This window comes from Micrasema longulum, unplaced genomic scaffold, assembly GCF_059751315.1.
Source record: "Micrasema longulum isolate JH-2025_06_02 unplaced genomic scaffold, ASM5975131v1 h1tg000987l, whole genome shotgun sequence".
Classification (NCBI taxonomy): domain Eukaryota; kingdom Metazoa; phylum Arthropoda; class Insecta; order Trichoptera; family Brachycentridae; genus Micrasema; species Micrasema longulum.
Genome location: NW_028278176.1, coordinates 398 through 13,493, shown reverse-complemented (window position 1 = coordinate 13,493; position 13,096 = coordinate 398). Strand labels below are relative to the sequence as shown.

The 13,096-nt window shown below is 33.7% G+C and overlaps 1 protein-coding gene across 1 annotated transcript; it reads right to left on the bottom strand.

Moving 5' to 3' along the window:
• Positions 1-578: 578 nt before the first annotated feature.
• Positions 579-12,045, bottom strand: LOC148277731 (apyrase-like). The gene is made up of 9 exons (XM_088232450.1): positions 11,849-12,045; positions 8,579-8,709; positions 6,826-6,976; positions 6,505-6,631; positions 6,212-6,366; positions 5,185-5,275; positions 4,125-4,283; positions 2,129-2,295; positions 579-812 (listed from the first exon to the last, which is right to left on the bottom strand). The coding sequence occupies exons 2-9, from the start codon at positions 8,638-8,640 to the stop codon at positions 687-689; spliced, it is 1,038 nt and encodes a 345-aa protein (XP_088088576.1). The 5' UTR covers positions 8,641-8,709; positions 11,849-12,045; the 3' UTR covers positions 579-686.
• Between the last annotated feature and the right edge of the window lie 1,051 nt (positions 12,046-13,096).

Here is a 13,096-nt window from a genome sequence, read left to right as displayed (position 1 = left end):
GCTATAAAGTAAAAATTCAATACAACAACGGTTTTAGTTTTACCTTTATCACCGTTCCCTTTCCGCCCCATTAGGCGTGTGAAGGGCCATTTTACATAGGGCACTGCATTGGTACACCAACCACAGCGTATCTTAATTATTTTTGTTACAAGAATGTAAAACGATCGTTTGGCCAGGGATTATGAAAGATTCCGTAATATAATATAAAAATATAGTTTTAAATAAACATTCAATATCACCCAGGTCGACAAAAGCCAAGACTTCTTACAGGGTAGACAAATGCGCTGACCATGACTACGAGGTGGAAAATGTTCCCTTTATACTTTTGTAAAATAAATATCTTTTATTATTTAATTTAAGGAGTTTTCTTGTTTTTCGGATATCAATAACAATTCTGAACAATATTCACTGTCATTTTTCAATTTTCGGATACTTTTACAAGTTTAAATTAGTATACTTCCATATGGTTTCGAATAATTTATTACAAAAAATAATGTGTTTAGAACGCCCTTTCATGCTTGGGTGCCTATTGAAATAACTCTTTGTTATACGGAGTGGTAAATAAATCAAACAATTCGTATTGTACTAAACCCATTTATTTAACGAATATACAAGTGTGGATAAATAAATGTTTATAAAATATATCATAATACTGAATAATTTGATTCGAGGGGAAGTAATAAGCATTACGTTACAATAGTTATTCTGCCTTCAAGTCCAGTGATGATTGGGGACTCCTTAGCTATGTATCTTTCCAAAATATCAACATCTACTGCCCAAACTTTCAAATTTACGCGATTTTGAGATAGCATCTGCAAAAATATAACAAAATCAGAAGTACCAAGATTGAATTTCACATAAGCGGCTGCTGTAAAACTAGGGTTTCCTAGGACAGCGGTGCCCTAGGAAACCCTAGTGGCCGTAGTGAACGTTGATGCGATGGACAGCCGTCGTAACGGTGACTAGAGAGTGCACAATAAGTTTTTCTGGGTTATTATGCCGTGTGTCGTTCGTACTCTCTACCGACGTTTCGGATCGCGTTACAGCGTCCATCATCAGGGTTGATGTTGACCCAGAAAACCCAGAAAAACTTATTGTGCATCTTAACGGCCGTGAAAATCTAAGAAGTTTAATGACTAGAGAGTGGTTTCCTAGGAAAACGGTATTGAAAACACTATGGCCGTTAAAGTACGTTCACCGCTGTCCTAGGAAACTCTAGCTTACGATATAACAAGATATGGGTTATAGAATTCTTGACCACATTTTAGCTGATTAATGGCCTGTGCTACTTATCAGTTCTTATCCGCACAAGGTGGTGCTCAGGGCACTAAATCTGTACACCAAATTCAACGTATATTGATTATCAGTTGCATTAATGTAATGTGATTTAGGTGATCAGTCTTGCGTTTTAGGTACCAGCCCAGGGACAATGAAATATTGCAGTATAAAACCACATTTTAAATCACCATTTTATTTCAACTTTCTCAAAACAATCCTTGGACTTCAAAAATGGTAGGCGAATGCGCAACCATTACACTAGGAGGCGGACTGATCCCCGCTCGATTTCCTTTTTCAAGGGATTTCCTGAGAGTAGCCATTGAGTCAAAAACAGCCGTCTAGGATTTTTATTATTATTATTGTTAGATAATTACAATAAATAAATAACCCAGCACGTCTCGCAGCTACAGAGCGCATGGACGATTGGGATTCTAGTTCCTCGTTTCCAATTGTGATATATTTCAATTATAACAGATAGGAGCTAGATTACAGCACGTCTTGCAGCTACAGAGCGCAAATATGGTATGTAATTTAGCCCCCCATTAACATTACGTTTTAATTTGACAAGAAGTTTAGTGTTTGAATTCTATTAAAATATTTTTTTTAAAAACTAATTTTATAAATATGAGTTATATTATAACAAGTCTTGCAGATGCTGAGCGCATGCATCGTTGAAATTATAGACCCCATTTACAAAATTTAAGTATGTTATGGTTGATAACATTTACACATTGAAGCAAGATTACCTATAAGGATTCTGGTTATATTTCACACACAAAATGGTATCCTTCACTCGCTCGGACACGGAGAGTCCTACTTATTGCTGCTTACTTTTTAATGATAGTATTACCTGAAAACCATCGCCACCATCTCCAAGGAAGTTAAGGGTTGCAAGTCGGTACATAGTTTCAGGATTCAAGTCTGAGTAGGAAGGTACAGTACACTTGGCACATCTTATTTTAGTTGACACTACTCTTTCACCAACTGGATTTGTCACATTGAAGACTACCTTTAGACCTAAATTAAAACATTCAACATTTTTACAAATTAGGTGCTTAAATTATTATGAAACATACATGGTAGGCATAGAATTAAGAATAGTCCAGAAACCGCATACGTGCATCAAACAGAAGGCGACTAAACCACTCTTAAAATAGTAGTTTTACGTTTTGACCCATTAGTTTCTTTGCAGACGTCGCTCAGTACGCAACCTCCGATTTGAATTCAACTATGCCGTATTGTGTCGTTTTAGAGTGTAGAAATACTGCTGGGATCCTAAAGAAACAGGACGGGATCACATTTCATGCGTAATTAGTAAATTGTAAGTAGCAAATTATTTTTCCATCTGTCAGGTTGTCGAAGAAAACAAAATGGACATTTCGTTAGTGTTGCCAGAGTAGTAAATTTGTTTACCCTACTTTGCTCATCTAATGTGCAAAGCGATTAAAGTGATTAAACAACGTCGTGGTGGACATTTGACCGACATTATCTTTAAAACATCAAATATTATTTAACATGATATAAAAATATCCGTTTTATGTAAATTAAAATTTGTTTTATATTTCAAGTACATAGTTCATTAATTCGATTACTCTTATTAAATGACCATTTACTTTTCCACTCTGTTGTGTCAATCAATGTTTCCGCGTGCAAAATTTTAAAGAAAATAACAGATTGCTCTTGTTTTACCTTACATTTGTGTTATGATTATATTTTTTTCCATCGTGCAACATTACGCGGTGACTTCACGAATGCGCGCGGTGAAAGTGGGGGGATTTTCGGACACAGTCCGATGTATTTAAATATGATTCTACGCTCCTTCTGGACTATTCTTAATTCTATGATGGTATGTATAGGTAACGCAGCCTATGTTAAGGCCATCACATTACTCACACAGATGTAAAACTTGTATATAGAGTGTTACTTTTCTGTATAAATTATATTTTATTCAATTATTCTTGTTTATTAATAAAAAAAAATAAACCATGTTTTATGTCAAATTTTTGGTATAGTGGTTAGCGCGTTTATTTGCCGTGCATGCAGTTAACGTGAAATATTTATTCAGTGATTTTCACATCGATGTTTCGTGTTGATGCGGAAATAATTTATAAGTTTTTCTATGAATAATATACTGCGTTTTTAATAACTTTTTTTTATGTGAAAAAAATATTATAAAACAGTGATTACTAAGACCCGGATGGTTTGTAGCAATGTGGTGTTTTCTAGTACGACGTCGTACTAAATGTATTACAAAAATGTATAATTATTACTATTTTCCATATAATTGAATCATCTTTGACCCTTTTTTAGCAAATGGGGAAGTTTCGTGGTTTTTTTTATTTGTTAATGGACTATCAGACAAAGTCTTTTTTTCTAATTTTTATGTATCGTATTAACAGCGCTATGATTTTTTAATGTTTCATAATTTTTAAATTAATCCGCGTGTGACGTCTCAAGTTCTATGTCTTCTTGCCCATACTGATCATTGTGGTTTCGGATGTGACAGGGTTTAAAGAACACCCCGTTTGCCAATTAGTTACTAACATTTGTGAAAATGTTTGACCACAAAGTTAATGTTTTAAACATAAATAATATACATTTTATACTTTTAATTACCAAAATATACTGTTCGATATTTTTTTATATATATCTTTTGGTTCTTTTATGTACGCCGAATATATTTTCAAAATAAATTATGTAAGTTCTCGCATTTTAATAAAAAAAATATCAATATTTTACACAAAAAGTGGCTAAGTGGCAAAGGAAATTTAAAAAAAACTTGGTTCCAAAAGTTTACAGTGAACAAGAAAAGCAATTTGTTAGTGAAAGTTCTGAAATTGAGGTACCTGAAACTTGCACCATGAATTGTCCCATGAACAAGCCTAAAGTGAGGGAATCTCCAGCAGCATGTTCAAGTGCTTCGATGACGTGTTTCCCTTTAATATTGAAGGTTTGAAGGGTGTTCGCAAACGGCTGAGCGATCACAAGATCTTCGTAGGTTATAGCTGGAACAGAAAGACCACCATTCTTTATGATTTTTTTGTCCTTTTATCCAAACATCACGTTATTGGTAGGCACAAATTACGTGGCAAATACCATGAGATAAATTAATAGGTGTGACTAATGGCGTAAGACCCGAAAGATGTAAAAACCCTTAAGTAATTAACTGGGGACTATTATTTTTTTTATTTTAGCCCAGAGAATGGTAAACATTTAATTTATTACGCGTTTGTTGGTTGGAGTTCCTACCCCACTTAGAGATCAACAGAGAAGACACGAGGTTGCTGTTTGATGTTTATTTATTACATGGCGAATAAATAATGAATTATGTCGCACGTGTGTTATGGCGATAAGAAGTTAAAGTAACTGCACTTGAACTACATGCTGGAACTGTGACTTTGTCGAGCGGGACTGAAGTGAACTAAACTTGTTGGGCTGACTGACTTGAACGGCTGACTAACTGGCGTTGCGTCCGATGGTTTCTTTATAGACGACGTTCCTTTGTAGTTAATTTCTTCATGGTAGGAACGATGTGAACGTACTGCAAAACATGCTCCCGGCTTAGCGTGCAATACTATAAGAGTTGCATTCTACGAATGTATTGGATTCGATAGAAAATGATGACATTGCATCGTCGGTCTACTTCAGGTGAACTAATTTAACACGTGTGTGTCATCGATTATGGACTATGGACTATTAGGACGAAGCATCCATCAAGGATTTAACACTATGTCTCATCCAAATCATTATCCCATCAAGCGGGTTACGGTGAGTTTATCTACTATTGTTCGAGGCTCACACCCAACAAACCGTTAGCAGTTCAGTGATAGGTATTAAGTACAAGATATCCAATCATATAAACAATAATTTATTTGTATCGTTATAAAAATTAAAGATTATACTCACGACCAGCTTCGATACTTGTTCTTATACCGCCTTGATTAATAATGCACACTGATGCATATGTCCAGAATCCTGGCTCCGCCTCATCCACGAGCTGAAACCATTAAAATTAGTAACATACAATAAAAATAAAATTCGTTGAATACAATGTTGGACTTAAACATTTTATATTTTCATGGCCGTTCAGATGCACAATTAATTTTTATAGGTTATTAAATGCACCTTCTCTAGCCACTTTCAAAAAACGCCTGAAACAATATTATATATCCCCAGAATCCTGAACTCCCTGAGTTTTTACTGCTTTTTTCTTTTTTTCCTTGGTTCCTCTTTCTCTCTCCTTCCAAACTCATTATCTGATGCCACATTGCTCACCATTTAATATGTATAGCATAATGTACTTTTTTAAATAGTTATGTTAGTATGTGCAAGCCTATTCTCCCAATTTAAAAACATCTGTTCTTTTTAACTAATAAGTTTTTATTTTATTTTAACATATGTATATATATTTATGCTTTTTTAGTACAAAATTTTGACCAATCTTTTTTTTTACCATTCTGGTTTTTGAAACACCACATTGAAACGGGGCTAAGTTTTCCTTTGAGCCGATAATTTTAGGGAGACCAAAATGTCGCCAAACTCGATCGGTAAAAGAGACGATCGATATCTACAAACATCCCGACGTATAAACAGAGATGGTGGGATGCGTTTAAAACCATCCTAGTACCTAGTTAAAAATAAATCACATCGAATCGTAGACTGTGAAGCGCCACGGATTTTAAATTGACAAGGTGTAAACAGCAACGCCTGCAACGCGGTACAAATCTTAAGTACTTAACCTTACACTATGTATTTACATAAATAACACCAACCCTGATGGTGGAAGTAAGTAAGTAGCGTGAAAAACACACAGCATAATAACCTAGAAAAACTTATTGTGCAGACTATTGCAACCTTGAAAGTGTATTTTAAAAGTACAATCTGCCTGTAGGTTAAACAGAAATTATGTTCATCTAATGATCTTGTCACTCACATAATCCACAAATGCATCAGCAAGAAAGTTTCCTATGTTGCATTCTCTGTAACATGTCTTCTTATCGAGCAAAACTTTAGAGAATCCTAATTCTCTGTGTCCCATGGCATCCACTATTTCTTTAAAGGGCTCCATTTCTTCCAATATTCCTTCATCTGAAATGCCAAATAGATATCAAAATTTTAAATAATGTTATAAGGAAAACTTTTTCAAACTGTCTTACAGCTATGTAGAGCTCAACTAAATATACCAATTCAAAACTCTTTTCAAACTTTGAATGAACTCTCACAAACCTTCTTTAATGGATGCATCCAGAAAAATTGGTTTTCCACTCCAACTTACAATATTTCCGTTTGAATCAAACTGGATCAACAAATCTCCCAAATACTTTGTGTAGGCCGATGCTTGCACTACCAAGACCTAAAATATATTAATGAATATTTCAGAACAAGTAAAGTGTATTTTATTACATTAATGTGATGTGATATATAGGAGTATGTTAGTGTATTTTTTTATGAACATCCTTGCTTTCGGAAGACAGGGTTTTTTTAAATTCAGATTATGTTTAATTTCTTGTTTAGTGAGAGGCTTTAGCCACTTTAATTGCCACTTACCTTATTACCAGAAGACTGGACAATTTTGATTGGATAATCACCCAAAGCAGTTTCATTACTAGGAGGTTTTTCTCCTACTGGATATAGAAGAGTGTGGGAGTGTCCACCAACAATTATGTCAATGTTTTTACCAGCACCAGCAGCTATTGCCCTAAAAACATATTTGAAATATTTTTTAGTCTTTTGTACATTGGCGGGCTTATTGCCAAATGGCAATTTCTTCCAACCAACCAATAAAATAAAAGTTTTATTTTTATAATTCAAGTTACAGAACATATTCAATAGAAGAAAAAAAAGATTAAAAAGTTTAAAATATATAAAAATAGAAATAAACGTATTTGTTTATAAATTACCTTAAATCAAAACTATTACTCAATGGGGAAAAGGAAAAAAGCGGAAAGAGGAAAAAGGAAAGGAGGAGAGATTATATGTCATCCTAAAGAAAATTATCGGCTCTACGAAATATTATGTTAGCTTTTACGTTCCACATATAATTTGATTACTACAAGCCTTCAAAATGGAAAGACAAGTAAACGAATGTAAGCATTTTCGACACCTTCTTCGGTTCGCGTTCGATCGGGGAATAAAGCTGCCAGAGCTGCTCGCGATATTTGCCCAGTGTACAATGAAGATACTGTCAATTTATTGACTTATTCGCTGTAAAAAAATAAAGTATACACATGTATGTTGGCCTCGTGGCGTAATAGTTGATATGCTTAGTTGATACTTGTAACCACAGATATATTAATTGTAACAATGGGTTTGTATTTAATTAAATTATGTTTTGTATATCTATCTAAAAAATCTAAAACAATTCATTGTGTAAATAATATATATATCACACTAAAATAAAATTGTAAAATGTCTTCCTCGGCACGAGTATTCCCTGTGAGGAATACATTGTAAATTTAATTATGTAATATATTTTTATTAAGTATCAAATAAATAAATAAATAATGGTCAACGCGTTTGCCTACCATGCAAAAGGTCTCGGGTTCGATTTCCGACATGGTTCATATGAAATGTTTATTTAAAAGGGTGTTTTACACTAACATAGTTTTTTTGGTCCCTTGACTGGTACCTAACGCGTAAGACTGATCATGTGATCATTTTACCTTTATTTGACAAAAAAACTATCAAAATACGCAGCGAGTGGTGTATGAATGTGTGAATGTGTATGAATGTGTATGAATGCAGTGCCCTATGCACCATAAGGTGACGAAAAGAAATGAATATGGTAATACATTATTGACTCGTCATAATAATAAAGGATAATAATTAATCAATATACTCGTATACATTCTTCTTTATTATTTTACAACAAAATACTCAATAATTCATTGCATCTTCATCGTACACTACGCTTATATCGCGAGCAGCTCTGGCAGCTTTATTCCCTGATCAAACGCGAACAGAAGGGGGTGTCGAAAATGCTCACTTTCGTCTTCTCGAAATTCCATTTTGAAGGCTTGTAATCAAATGAAATAATATATTTATGGTAAAAGCAAACTCAATATCTTGTAGGGTAGAAAATTTTCTTTCAAATGACGTATAACCTTTACCATTTTTTTATATTTTTGGTGCTCATTTTTAAATTTGGAAAAAACAGACACAGCTTATGTTAGCACTCAATATAATGTTTCAATTCAACCATCAGTTTTTAGTCATAAACAATGACAGTTAATTTACGTGCAGTAATAAACATATCAATGATATATCAGCAATTACATTAGTGATTAATAAACAAACCAACATGTCAACATCGACACCGCAATGCGATAGAACAATAATGATGTTCACTCCCTCTGCAGCCATCTTATTGGATATTCTGGTGACAGCTTCTATCTCATCAGTAAACCTCAGTTGTTCAGTGCTGGCTATGAGCTGAAAAATGCGCATATCAAGGTAATGTAAACATAAGGAAACTAAAGCTAGGGTTTCCTAGGACAGCAGTGCCCGTATCTTAACGGCCGTACTGAACGGTGATGCGGTTGACAGCCGTCGTAACGGTCACTAGAGACTGGTTTCCTAGGAAAACGGCGTTATCAACACCATTTAACACCCTTTTCATAAGAAACCATTCTCTAGTCACCGTTACGACGGCTGTCCACCGCATCACCGTTCACTACGGCCGTTAAAATACGGGCACCGCTGTCCTAGGAAACCCTAGCTTAACAAATATATCTGTTTAAGATCATTTCGGAATGAAGAATATAATGTAATTACGAAATTAATTCGGTCAACTGATCGATCGGCTGATCACTATTAAAATTTGGAATATCCAGGTTTAATATTAGAATTCAAATCATCTTTTTTCATCATCTCTTCAACAAACAAATCTGGGTACAAAATAATACATTCATTGAGTATGCTCATCATACGATAAAAACTTTAGCACGATAGATCTTTTTAACGAAACAAAATACTGTTTTAAAAAACATATCAAAATTGCGATGGAGACGTCACAAAAGTAAAATTTTTAGTCGCTATTTTTCATTTTATTCAATAGTTTTCTTTCTTTTATTATTTATTATATATATGTACGCGTATGTATTTACGTATGCGTATTTATGCATGCATCTATGTTTATGTGTGTCTATGTATATACAGGCAGAAGGGGGCTGCCAATTTTTTAACAAATGGCTCGCGGGGGGAGGTGGTTGGTAGGGAAGTTCGTGGGATAGGTGGTGGGGGAGGGGAGACGGAGGAGGTCCACCATTTTGTTCTAACAATCCAAAACACCAATACATAAAATTAAAAATAATTAAAATTTATGGTGGAAAATCGGTTGTGCATTTATTTAAAATATTAATTACTAACTTAAATTTTATTTATATGTGTAATCATTTGTGCCCAAAAACAGTGCCCAATTACGATAAAGGGAAGAAAAATGTGCACGTGTGCAGCAAGACGGATAATCGTTCAAAGAATCGCAAAAATGATGCGTTCAACATCTAAGAACACATCAGAAATATCATGTATTTTATTAACATAAACGGCAAATCTGCCTTTTACAAACATTTATAATACTAACATATTTGGCTTAATATTTTTTTCCTCTTTTTTTAAAAACATGAATTTTAAAAACAAGATTTATATTTAAAAAATAACCTAAAAATTATACAGCATATTTAGTACAAAGTTTAAATAATAAAACATTCTACAGTAATACAACAAGAAAATCATAAGTACTGTTTCAGACAGCTGGGAAAAGTGAACAAAAACTGTATATATTATGAAATGCATGAATAAATAAATATAATTACTATTCACCATCTTTGAAAAAGTTCAAAATGTTTGTTCTATAGGAACAATACCCTACACTAAATATATCAGATACGTGGGAATAACTATTGCCGAGTTTATGAAGTTTGTTTAATACGATATTACAAGTCCGTGAATTGTTGCTACAAAACGGTGGCACCTGTCTAGTCATTCTTCCAGGCACCCTGAAGTTATGAGAGATAATAATTCAGACCAACCCCATATTGAATTTACAATTTTTAATAAATTTAAAAGGTCTATAATTTCTTTTCTTCTATCGTTAAGTTTTAACAAATTCAATGTTTTTAGTAAAAAATCGTAATGTTCGTATTATCAAACATCGGCGTTTTAAAGCATTGCTAGGCGATTGCAGGCAATTGTTACACTATATAGACAAAAAACGGATAGGTCTCTTTTATTGCGCATCCCTAATAAATATCTTTCTCGAGAAATTTCAAAAGGCAACAAAATTTTATGAATACATTTAAACCATCCACTGAAATTGCATTTATGTACTGATTTGATCTGAGAATTTGATTTCTTTTAATTTAACAAGAGGCTCGCCGGCCCAAGTCAAAATTAACAAGGGGCTCGCGCGAGCCCCTCCGAGCCCCCTGCAGCCCACCAGTGGCGAATGGTGATTTTATTTACAGGTAAGCTTTAAAAAATATCATATATTGGTACCTACATAGGAAATACATAATAAAATGAAAGTAATATTTACTGTAAATTGATATTTTTCTGTGGTTCTGTGTGATACAACAACTCTCATTCATGAAATCAACTCAAACGATGTAACTTCGTGATATTTTATATTATATAGATATATTATCCATTACTTTAATGTATAATTCATTAAATATAAATCAAAAACACCACTTTGAATTCAGTCGATATTAGGTATTCAATTGAAATGTCAACTGGCCGAATTGTTCTAGAAATTAATAGTGCTAAAAACGGCCGCGTGGAGCGCTATATGTCCTGCAATATGACGCATGAAAGTAATTATGGTCTTATGTCAAAAGTACCATCTCAAAAAAAAATAGCCCTTAAGAAATAATGTTTGAAATACTGTTTTCCAAATCAAGAATCTTCAAATAATTTGTATAATACATTCTAAATATAGTACACTTATTTGTATGAAAAAATAGCTGGAATAATCGGCTAGTTTCTTGGCTTACCGCAGGAGCTGGGCGCGCTTTATTAAAATTTATATTTATATCAGGATAAAAATACAAACGGTGGAAATGATTTAAAATAAATGTTAATTATTTATTTGTTTTTCTGTAAATAAAGTTACAATAAAACATTATTATGGTTAGTCAAATATAATGGTAAGCTGCGCATAATCGCTTCTATACACGGTTCGCCCCTGCAGCCCACCCCTGTATACAGAGTGTTCTTGAAACCCTGTCTTGATATTATTTTATTTATTAATTGGTATGTAAACGCACTAACCAGTATACTGGTATACCTTGAGGCCGACTAATCTCCACTTCATTTCTTTTATCAATTTCACCAGCAAGTAGAAAATAGAAATTCGAAAATCGAAAATAGAAATTAAATTAATAAAACGAAAATAGAAAATAATATATTGGTATCTACCCACCGTAACTTTACCGGCCGGGTGAATCGGCACGGTATATGTGCAACGGACCTTCAACATACTGCTACCCATTCAAGTCATTGAAATTTTGAGAAAAAACTTGCGCTGTGCTAATAGAATCACGTTAAATAAGAAGATTTAAAAAATACTTGCATTAGTGGTTTTAGAATGACGCCAATGATACCAATTTTCCTTCCATTCCTCTCAATAACTAGACTATCTTGGTATAAGTTTTGTATGGTCGGTTCCAACGAGTCATCAATATTGCTGACCAGCATTGGCGCCTTCAAGCTCTTGAGATAGGGAACCACTCCGCTGATTCCATGGTCAAACTCGTGGTTTCCGAGCGTCTGGAAATAAAAATGTACTTTAGTATGTCAATTCCCCAGGGCCAATATTACAAAGAGAAGTTAATATTTATCTTTAATTTTACTCACAAAGTAAAATTAAGTTTTCTGTAAGAAAAATAGAATATGTATAATTGTTTTTCCTTAGCGAATTTTCATACAAATATGAAGCATTTTCGTACATAAATATCGATTTTACTTTAGACCGTCTTGATATGTTCCGATGAAAATAGCGTTTGTAATCGCAGCCCGAAATTCGATATATTATGCACATATAACACATATTGGAAATGAAATGAAATTTATTAATATTTAAAGCATTAACTTTGTCGTCAAACATTTTACTGGATGTTATTAATATTTGTATAAAACCACTTACCGACTTTTGTACGTCTATCGGTTTTAAAAGTACCCGTCTCTTCTTCAGGACACCAATTAAACTAACATGCAAAACCCACTATACACCTTCACCATAGGTGTCCCGACGAAGAGACGGGTACGTCTTGAAGCCGGTAGACATAAAAAAGTCAGTAAGTCTTTATATACAAATATTGAATAACATTAAGTGAAATTAGATTCGTATATACAAGTATACGTAACTTCTCTAAAATGTGCGCAAAAAAACTTGTTCATTGATATAAAAGCTTATTTATTTTTTACATTATCACGTTTGCAGTTTTCCAATATACAAAACTACTTATGTTGTTAATTTTTTTTTAAATGGTAAAATCCCGCTGAGGGCGTTTCAAATATGGTAAAAATAAAAATATTGGCGTCCAAATAACACGAATTTAAAAACCATCATTGTTAAATAGATAAATCATCATCATCTGTCTCCTGTCCGCACCCGATGGGGCCTAGGGCACTGCATTGGTACACCCTATGCAGCTTACATCGATCATTTGTCGCATGAAGGTTAATTGATCAGCCTTACGCTTCAGGAGACAGTCCAGGAACATAAAATATTGCCGTGTCGAACTACCTTTATAATAAATATATTTTATGTTGACTTTCCCAGGAATCGAACCGGGGACCTCCAGCATGGTAGGCGAAC

Coding starts and splice junctions, on each gene's coding strand:
- LOC148277731 (XM_088232450.1), bottom strand. CDS start 8,640: ATGGCTGCAGAGGGAGTGAACATCATTATTGTTCTATCGCATTGCGGT. Junction 6,977..8,578: donor TGCGGTGTCGATGTTGACAT/GTTGGTTTGTTT, acceptor ATATGTTTTTAG/GGCAATAGCTGCTGGTGCTG. Junction 813..2,128: donor ATGGTGGCGATGGTTTTCAG/GTAATACTATCA, acceptor ATATTTTTGCAG/ATGCTATCTCAAAATCGCGT.